This window comes from Arachis stenosperma, chromosome 9 (assembly GCF_014773155.1).
Source record: "Arachis stenosperma cultivar V10309 chromosome 9, arast.V10309.gnm1.PFL2, whole genome shotgun sequence".
Classification (NCBI taxonomy): Eukaryota; Viridiplantae; Streptophyta; class Magnoliopsida; order Fabales; family Fabaceae; genus Arachis; species Arachis stenosperma.
The window spans coordinates 16,329,299-16,340,443 of NC_080385.1; the positions used below are offsets into that span (position 1 = coordinate 16,329,299).

The 11,145-nt window shown below is 28.0% G+C and overlaps 1 protein-coding gene across 1 annotated transcript; it reads left to right on the forward strand.

Annotated features, from left to right (window-relative positions):
* The first annotated feature begins 8,233 nt into the window (after window positions 1-8,233).
* Window positions 8,234-9,672, forward strand: LOC130948016 (uncharacterized). Its single transcript, XM_057876729.1, has one exon. It carries the CDS (start codon window positions 8,281-8,283, stop codon window positions 8,869-8,871), a length of 591 nt encoding a protein of 196 aa, XP_057732712.1. The 5' UTR covers window positions 8,234-8,280; the 3' UTR covers window positions 8,872-9,672.
* The last annotated feature ends 1,473 nt before the right edge of the window (window positions 9,673-11,145 follow it).

Here is an 11,145-nt window from a genome sequence, read left to right on the forward strand (position 1 = left end):
TCATTTGGCGTCTGCTGTTACGGAAACATATCTTTTACTCTGGTTTGTTTGTTTTTCTAATTTTGATTCCCCTTGTTTATGAAGGGATACACTGGTGACAAAGAGAATTTGGAAAAATGTGAACAGTAGCCATATCATTATTTATGATAGCTAATTTAGTGTAAATCTAAGTACTCAGAATTATATAGGATACTGTTTGTAGGCTCTATAACTAGGATCCGTCTACCAATATTTGATTTCTTAGACCCTTTACTTACTTTAAAATCTGATAGGGAGTTGGGAGGAATGGTGGAGAAATAAAGTAGAGAAGAGAGGAAACTTATTTTAAGGGGAAAAAAAGAAAAAACAATTGTTGGCATGAAAACTGGAAATTGCAAAATTCTGGGTATAAATAATTAGCTGCAGAGGTTAAAGAATTGAATGCGGTAAGGCTTTGATTTTGAAGTGAATCTAACATATGATAATGATCAATAAAATTGTGCAAGAAGTCTGTTTCCTTGGAAGGCAGCTCATATGAATTCAAGGTCTATATCACGTATAGTTACAGATTTGTTGTTGCCTGCTTGCTTTTAGAAAGAAAGAAGCAATTTATTACATGTCCCCGCTTTTCCTTTAGATGTTGGTTATAAAACAATTATTTTGGCCTTTCCTAATGCAATATCATACTATGTATCTATAATCATATCCTTGTATATATTTGGTCATGTTTCAGTATTTTTTAAAGCTGATGAAGGTGCCACGAGTAGAGTCAAAGTTAAGAGTATTCTCTTTCAAGATTCAATTTCTGTCTCATGTATGGTGGTGCTTGCTATATTTTTCTTTATGTTTGATTCAGTTATGCTTTTTTCTTTTTGCAGGTTACAGAATTTAAGAAGAGTTTAAAAACTGTGAACTCTGCTTGTGAAGAGGTACATTGTGCATGAAACTAACGAACTGTGTTATTGGTATTTCTTTGACCTCATGTATTTTCTCTTGGGAATAGGTCCGAAAGTCTGTCAAGCTGAAGATCATGAAAAAAATTCTTTTTTGGGTAATACATTAAATCAAGGAACAGCTAGGGGTATGTACTTTTTTCCTTAAAATGTTAATGTCCTTATCATTCTCTAGGACATCGTTTTAGCTCTCTCAATTTTCTATGTTTGGATAATCACAGGCCCTTCTTAATTTTTCAGCAGTTAAAATTTAATTTGATTCTGTTAGATCTTGTCTAACGTAAACTTACAGTTTATGGATTACTATTTATTTATTTAATTTATGCAAGATCCGCAATTGGATTCAAGTAGGATAGTCTTTTAAAGCTTACTGACACTCGTGCTTCTAACAATAAAATGACACTGATGCACTATCTTTGCAAGGTATAATAACAATTGCACTAAAGGAATATATCATTTGATCACTTACCTTCTTTCCATTTTGCTATTTTGGCTCTAGGTTCTAGCTGATAGGTCGCCTGGACTGCTTGACTTCCACTTAGACCTTGTAAGCCTGGAAGCTGCGACTAAGGTGATGATTTATGCTTGGTTGGAAAAAGAAAATTATTCAACTGCTAATTGCTAATTTGGTTGGTTTATTGGTTTTGTTTCACTTTGTTTTCCTGTAAAACTAAGCACATATCTCCTCCTCTGACTTCTTGCAATGATATGTGTGTCACATGAATTAAGAGTTAACTCACACTTTAGAAGTATGCTATTACTGATCAATGCTATTACATGAATTAACAAAATAATAATTATTTAAAAGTTTCAAAACATTAGCATCTGTGTGTTCTATTTCATTGAGTATAAAAGTTAACTCTCCCTTTTGTTCATAATATGATACGTTCTCTCCATGCAAAACACAAGATCCTTTTCAACACTGACATCCATTTTTGTATTCAGTATTCTTTTTTCTCTCATAAAGTGAACTAACAAAGCGCTCATGGATCAACGCATTTTTCGAACATAGATGTGGTATGTCCTTCTTTTCTCAGTTCCATAGTTTTTTGCTTGCATTTAATTGCTATGGCTGGAAATCATATGTTGCTGACTTTATTAACACTTTAACACTTGAGTTGTATTGCTATGGCTGAAAATTGTTTGTGTAATTCTGGTTATTGTATTTCTAATTTTGTGCACTTCCGTTTGCTATGGCTGAAAGTTATATTGCTAATTTTGGTTCTTTTCTTTTCACCATGAACTAAAAACATGGGATGACTTGGTATATATGAATTTTAATTTTTCCCATTTTTTATTCATCTGCCGATAAAAAATAAATAATACTAGCTATGGTTATAGACTTATAGTATTAGTATTTTCAAATTAAAATTATTAGTTTTAATTTAAAAAAATGTTACAACAGTAGATATAGTATGTATAACATGATAATAATATATTAAAATTTTAGTTTTTAGGTGCTAGTCCTAATCATGTTCTATATGTTGCTGCTGCATGTAATAGTAGTAGTTGGAGGAGTAATAATTTAAGATTGGCTTGTGTAGGAGAGTTCAACTTTTCAAATGTGAAGAGAATAGGAAAATTTTGTGGCAACAGTTCTGATTTTGGCATTGTGGTGGGAGGTAGGAAATTTTTGTCTATCGTGATGATTTTTTAAATTATGGCTCTCTATCTTATGGTTTATAGCTTATGCTTTTTTTATCTTTGAATTTTAATTTTGGATTTGTGAAACACTACTATGCATTGGTGAAACTTATACACGGTACAGAAAGGATTAATGATATCAGTCATTAATAGTTTTGAGTCTGATTTTTTAATTTTTATAATCGCGAATGTCATTATAAATATTTTTCTAATTACTTTTCTATATAATTATGCAGGATAATATTGAGGATGATGATAATGAAGATTAACTAGATTATTATTGTGGTTTATTGGCTAAGATAGAGTAGTGTTGGGAATGGATACATGTATAGTTGAGTAATGACTTTTATTAGAAAATACTTATGTAGGATATAATATTTTAATTTTTTATAGAGTATTAGTAGTAAATTTTAAGTGATATCATAGTTATTTTGATATGGCTATGTTTATTTTAATATGAGATGTATGAATACTTAAAATTAACATTATTTTAGTACTTTTGGATCATTATTATAAATATTTTGGTTACAGATAATTTTTATTATTTAAAAAAATTATTTAGTATAATTATGTATTTATTTTTATTTTATAATATATATTTAACTCATTTAATTAAAAATGCAGAATTATTATATATATATATATATATATATATATATATATATATATATATATATAAAATAAAAAAAATAATAAGGGACTTAAGGCTATACTTATATACAGTAGCTATAGTATAAAAAAAACAAGGGACCTAAAGCTACACTTATAAAAAGTAGCCATGGAATATAATGTGACTACGCTTGACAGGTGATACAATAGTGTTGAAAAGCGTAGCCTATTCTAGTAAAAATGGACGCTGAAAAGCGTAGCCTTTGGTCCTGCACAGCATCACTTGAAAAGCGTAGCCTATTTCCAAACGCCAAAAGCATAGCCTTTGGTGCAGAAAAGCGTAGCCTTTGAGAATAGGCAACGGCCGAATAAGAATCACCCCAAAAAGCGTAGCCGTAGGTCAAAAAGCATAGCCGTAACTTAAGACATCATTTTTTTTTACTTTTGACTACACTTTTCAAGTGTACCTAAATGTGTATTTTTCTTATAGTGTTAACCAAAATTTTGTATGGTCTTAAACAAATTTTAAGAGCTTAATGTGATCGTCTAAACTTCTTTTTAACTCTGAATGGTTTTAAAAGAGGTATAGGGCCAGCAATTTTTGTATTTTTTGATCAGTATTTAACCATCAAAACAAAAGTGATAGATCTCCCACCATTAGATACCATCAGATGTAATCTCACACCATTAAAAATACTATTGATGTCCAATTGATAATTACAAAACACTAAAATTACTGGTCCCCTAGCATTCCTCTTATATATATATTGATGATATTATCTTTAGAGGAACTTAAATCTCACTTTGCAAGCATTTAGTTTTTTTTTCTCCTAACAAAAGTGAGTTTAACATAAACATAATAGACATGTTTAAAATAATCACAATAAAAACTACTAAACATAAGATACTACATCCAACTCAAAACTTTAAGATAGTAAATTAATGAGTCTCGCATCTTATAAACTCTTCGCTCTTCCTTATTTTTTAATTATGGGACTAATTTTATACACCTCACACTTAAGCTTGCAACATTAATAGTATTAGCACAAAACTTGTATAGCCCTCAAAACAATGCATAAACAAACATCGTTGCGATAATTTGAATGATTCATATATGTAAGAGTGCATGGCATGACTAGAAGGGATAGAGTTAGTTAATATATCGAATCTCCTTTCTTTCTCTCTCTGATCGAGGTTCTCTAAAACTCTCAAATATCCAATTCAATTTTCAGAACCTTCACTGAAATAACCAATAAAATATACCTTTATGGTCCTCACTTCATTTCAATACATATCGTTTTCCCATCAAATATAATTCAGTCAATAAGTGTTAAGTGAAGAAAGTTTCAATTTTTTAATGCTTTTTAACGAAATAGCAAAGCTCTCGCTGGAATGAGCACGAAAATTCTAAGCAATAAAAAAGAATAAAAAAAGAAAGAAGTCTACCTACATCATCCACTAATAAAAAAAGAAAAATAAATAAATAAATGAATAAATAAATAAAGGTTGTTTAGCTTCACGGAAATAAAGAAATTGAAGTCTACGTAGACTTCAACATTATTAATATACGTTCTGCAATTATTACAATATGCATAGGAAACTTCCAAACAATTCAATGAATATTTAATAGTAATTTTATACAGTATAATGATTAGGGCGTGCTTGACTAATGAGACGCTAATTGTATCCCTAACCCTAGGAACAGGATTAGATAGATAAATCTGGATTGAAAGTGAAAACAGAACATAATAATAATAATTTAAACGTTTTCCCACACCAATTATTGGCTAGAGGAGTTTGAGTTTTACATAAATGTCCTAAATTCTTTTTAATATATAATTCAACGCACTTGTTGCCTTTAAGATAAATTTCATTTTGATTATCTAAGATATTTAGAAGGGTGATACTGCTAAAGAAAGTTAATTTGGGAGCAAAATCTTAGTTTACTACGTACTCGGAAAAAGACAGTGGGGTATGCAATTTGCATTGAGTGTCCACTGTCCATGACGTTGCCAACACAAACTTGCAATTTTTAAATTTCCACAAGAGTTTCTGGGTAGTATGCTGGTTATTGAGTATCTTATATATAGGTAATTTATATATTAACCTACCATATTAGAATTTAGAAAAGTCCTCATTTTTTATTTAAAAATAAACTACTATAATGTATATATTGCTAAGTTTACATACATGTGTTTGTTTAAATCTCCTAAATTCTTTTTAATAATCAACATATTTTTTGCCTCTAGCTATGATACTGTTGATTTTGATTATCTTATTTTATTTAATAGCTACTTTCAAGATTTTAGTTATTTTATTACTAGCTAGTTACAATTACCGTTTTTTTCAATGTGACGATGATCGTCCTCGATTTGTATTTATCACAAACTAAAGTGAAAGTTCTTACGAAGTTCTTTTTCCTATATATCAGATATTTTAGAGACAATTTCATTCATAAATGATTTGGAAAACTTTAGCGAGTAAAACGATTTAACTATGATTTGCGAGTATAGATTATTATATTAAAATATGTTTATATATATATATATATATATATATATATATATATATATATATATATATATATATATTAGAATTCTACCCATTTGTATGTTTTTTAGAAAAAATCTAAAGGACCGGTATTTTTATTAAAATTTGACTAATATTTAACCAGTAAAAAAATAAATAATTTCACATTATTAAAAATATTAATAATGACTAATTAATAATTACAAATTACAAAATCTACTAATCCTAACACTCCTCTTAATTAAAATTTTCTATATTTAATACCATAACCAATATATTAAAAATACCTATTAACAAAACGTTTTATCTTATCCTATAACCTAGCTAAAAAATTTTGGGGATTTTTACAAGGGCGGAGTTTCTCAAGAAATTTAATTTGGGAGCAAAATCTTAGTGTATTACGTACTCTGAAAAAGACAGTAGAGCATGCAATTTGAGTGTCCACACTGTCCATGACGTTGCCAACACAAACTTGCAATTTTTTAAATTTCCACAAGAGTTTCTGGGTAGTTTGCTTGTTGAGTATCTTATATATAGGCAATTATTAACTATATTAGAATTTAGAAAAGCTTTATTTAAAAAAAAAAACTATAATGTAATATTTCTAAGATTTCTTTTTCTTATTCATTCTGTGTGTTCATTCTGTGTGTGTGTGTTTTTTTTAACACTTATAACTAAATCTGTCTTTAAACCAAAACTTCTAATTTGGTTATTGAATAATTAATAGAGAATGGATAACCACTTATATTTTGATAATATCACATTTTTTTTATAAATTTATGTAAATATGTAATTAAAAGAAGAGTTTAATTTAAATACATTAGCAGTATAAAACGTTTTACAAGATTATGTAATTACAACAGTTCTCTTTAGTAACTATTCATGTGATCAATATAAAAAATAGTTATTTTTGTTAATATATCGCTATATTATAAATACACATATAAAAAATTTTATACTTATGTATCAAAATTAAATTCTTAAAAAATTTATATAAAAAATAACATTAATAAAAATGACAATATTATCTCAAATGACAAAGCAACTACTGTGGCACTTTCTTTGCCGCCGTCATCTCCTTCCCTTCTCCGGCATAGCCCTTTCTATCATCAACGTTGCACCCATAATTGTTAAGGATATATACCATGTATTATGTATGCACTAATAAACTATTTTACAAAGGCATGTATTTTAATATTTAGAAAATCAAATTAGTAATTAAAATGTATATGTATTTATATTCACCCACCTACTTCAGACAATACGCCCACAAATCTCTTTAGTATTAGATCGAAAACACCATATAGTCCAACCCTATTAAACAACTATTTACATTTAGACAATTAATTAAAAGAAGGAGATGCATACATTCTTTTATATATAGAATATATATTTTTCTCTTTTTCAGCTGATAGTTTTAGAGCTATTAACTTATACCGTAATCCAAGTATTTCTATTAATAGATGAAGTGTGAGATAAGATGCATTAATTTGATGCTTTCATCAATATTTAAAAGGTTTGTGCATATATAGAAAATAAAATGAAAACTCAAAACATCTTTAAATTCAATATTTTTATAATGTAACTTATATGATGAATAAATCTAGTAAATAATAAAAACTAATAAAAATAAACTAATACAAATTATTTTAGATTTATATTTTAAAGATATAAAATTTTAGTTAATAGTCAAATTAATTTTTAGAAGATGGTTCGTTTTTCAAATTTGTCGTTGAACAATTTTATCAATCAAATTAGACATTCAAAGATTATAAATTAATCAATTTCGTCCTTCAATCACTCAATTAATAATTTTCGACAACGATTAATGGTATGAAACATCAACTCATATCATACATGATAGTTAGAATATCTAATTATACACTAAATAAATATATTTATAAAAATTTATCAATTTAGTATCGTTAGATTATATTAGAATTAGGGTTTATATGTAATTGAAAAAATGGACTAAATTGATAAATTTTTATAAACATACTTGTTCAGCGTCCAATTAGACACGTTAGATATTATGTATATTATCAGTTAACGTTTTATATTATTAAAATCATTAATTAAGTGATGGAATGACAAAAATGATTAATTTGTAAAATTTAAAAAACTAATATAATTGATAAATTTTTTTAAAAAAAATAAAACAATAATCCATCTTTTAGAAACTAATTTTATCATTAATTTATTTTTTATTAACTAATTTTCGTCTAATTTTTTATAGTAATTCCTAAAATTCATGTGGTCGGTGCATCAATTTAAATTGATTCTTAAAGTTTTAATTGCATTATTATGGTGTTCGAAATTGTTCTTCCGACACCTTTTCGACCTATTTTTAGCAAGAGGTTGCCCCTTGTAAATTTTAAAAACATATGTGAATTTGTGGTTTTTCTTGAAATTAACAAAAAGTCAAGGGGCAAAGTTGTAACCCAATTATTATTAATTAATAATTAGCTTCCCCATATAATATAAAACTACCATCACATGAACAACACAAAGCACTCGCAAGAAAACTCTCTCTCTCTCTCTCTCTCTCTCTCTCTCACAAACAAAAATGTTGAGTCCTCTTCAAATCTTCTCAAAATCATCATCAACTTCTTCTTCTTCTTCTTCTCCTTCATCAGCTTTGAGTTCTACCAATAAGCTCAAGAACCTTATCCAAACCCTCGTACTCTCCCACATGTGCAGGCTCATACGTTCTCTCTCCAAATTCAAAGCCATAATCCTCAACATCATTAACAACAACTACGATTCAACCATTGATTTCCCTCATCACCACTATTCTACAAAGACCAATAGGATTATTCTCGGTTCTTTCAGGCTCCACTATAATTGGTGCTCCTCAAAATCCTCTACTGCTACTCATCACGTTCTTCCAGTGCTCCCAACAAAGAAATGGAACACCGAGAAGCAGCAACAACAAGAGGTAGTTGGTGAGAATTTCCATGACCTAGAGCTTGCAGGGTACTTGCAGTGGCTTGAGGAGAAGCCTCATCATGGCGGGGAAGAAGATCAGAATTCGAAAGAGATTAACGAGATTGATTTGATGGCTGAAATGTTCATTGCGAATTGCCATGAGAAGTTCAGGTTGGAAAAGCAAGAATCTGATAGAAGGTTCCAAGAAATGTTGGCTAGAGGATTGTGACAAGATTGAAGCCAATAATAATGCTGTCTTTGGATGCTAATTTTCCACTACAACCGAAGTTGGTACATACTAAAGTTGTTTTAAGGCAGTTATCTTTATACGAAGTTGATATTTAAAAATAGTTAAATAATAATAATTTAATCAAATGTATTAAATTATTTAACGATTTTTAAGTATTAACTCTATTTAAAGATAACTGCATTGAGTTTGTTGATACATAATTTCGACCGTCATCACTTGTATGTTTTTCCTTTCAAGTTTGCGTTCCAAACAACTGCACTGCAACCACAATTCGGTTACTACTTGTTAATTATTATTATATATATCCACTACTACTACTGTGGTGTGTGTAACTTGAGGGTTTAGGGCGTAGGTTTTTATTTTGTAGTTCAAATTAAGTTTCCTCTTTCTGTTCAAAAATTATGATACAGATACGAGTCTTATTAACAGCTTGTATTTAAGACAATAAATAAGTTTTATGGCTGGTAAGACTCGTTTTCTTATTGTAATTTAAAGATTACGACTGTGTTAGAGATATATACATGAGGTGTTAGAAGTGTATAGTACTATGTATAAATTTCTTTTCTTCTCTTTAATTTGTTGTATGCATTAGAAAGATGAAGAGGGTGGAGAGGGAATTTAAGGGGTGATTCAAGAAACACCAAGCACAATATAATAATTCTTCTATGGCTATGGTGTTTTTACCATGCAGCTTCAGGCAATGTTTAATTGTTTATACGGAAATTACTCTCTCTCCCTCCTTTTGATGTTTTAGACTTTTGGATCTGTGAACAATTTTACCATATTATTAGCTGATATTTATTGTTTTCTTAAGCTCTAACATTATATATATATTTTATCAACTTGAACCAATGCCTAATGAGTGATGAGTTTATTTGTTAGTTTAATTAAGTGTATCAAATATTGGTCAAATTTTTAAATAAATTTTAGATTTATAATACACTAGTACTAAATTTCTTGAATTAAAAATATCATGAAAAACATAATAAACCATAAAATTTAAATTGATAAAAAAATGTAAGATAATTATATTTTTAATAATAATATCTGCGTAATAAAGTAATATTACAAAAATAGAACGTTGTACAAATTAGTATCACTTCCCAAAATGAAAAATTGTATAAAGTAGTGCTAGTGGTTGGTACTTAATAATTAGGCAAAATTAGGAATTATTTGTATAGATCGATGCATATGCATATAAAATTATAAATGGAAAAAGGATGGATATGATTAAATTACGGAGAAGTTTGAGAAGCAAAAACCTTGTAACTTTGTACGGCGCCATGTCGTCTGGGGATCTGAAATATCGTTCTAAATAAGTGGACAATAACTTCCTTATCCAAATATAATTAAAGCGAATTTTGGCGCTACTTGTTTTGTTTGTTTCTATATGCTAGGGTTGTGGCCAAAAAAGAACGAGAAAGTGATCTAATGATGCCAAATTAGTATGTTAAGTTGTTAGCACTTGGCATATTTAAACATTCATTTACTAAGCTGCCCCTAGGTTTGTGTTTGGCATGTTTTGTGCCTACGTTCTACCAATAATATTTTATTGAACTCTAGTAGATAATCAACACCCAATCAGTAAATTATTAGTCAATTTAATCAATTTGGATTGGTCGAGTGGTTAGTTTACTCGTCGGTTTAAGTAAGTATTGGAAATTTGAATTTCATTTTGTACATGCAGTAATACATTGGTCAACAGCAGACCCTTAAATAATGTTTTGATCGATGACGAATTAATCTTTAATTTATCGAATTAGGGAATACCGTAAAAAAATCTATACTTTTAATTTTTTAAATTATTATTAATTAGTAATTATTTAAATTTTATTTTTTAAAAATACAAAATTAATAATTATTAATTACAGTTATTTAAAATTAACTGGCTAAAAATTATTTACTTATACTTTTTTATTTTATTTTATAAGAGCTTATAAGATGAAAAAATTCATGTTTTTCTTTTTTATTTTTTTTAGATTTAATTATCCAAAAATTCTAGAAGTATTAATAAAGATAACAAGAAATTTTTTATTTTTTAATGTATTTAATATATAAAAAAATAAAAAATATAATTAATTTACTTTTTTATTATAACTTTTTGTTTGTGCTATTAGAATCTCCTAAAGGCACTTAGCTTGCTAACAAAACCTTATTTTTTATTTTTTCTTTGTCATGAAATTTTAAGACCATGTTTGTTTTATATTTTTATTTTCTATCTTTATTTTTATATTTCTAGGCTTCACTATTTCT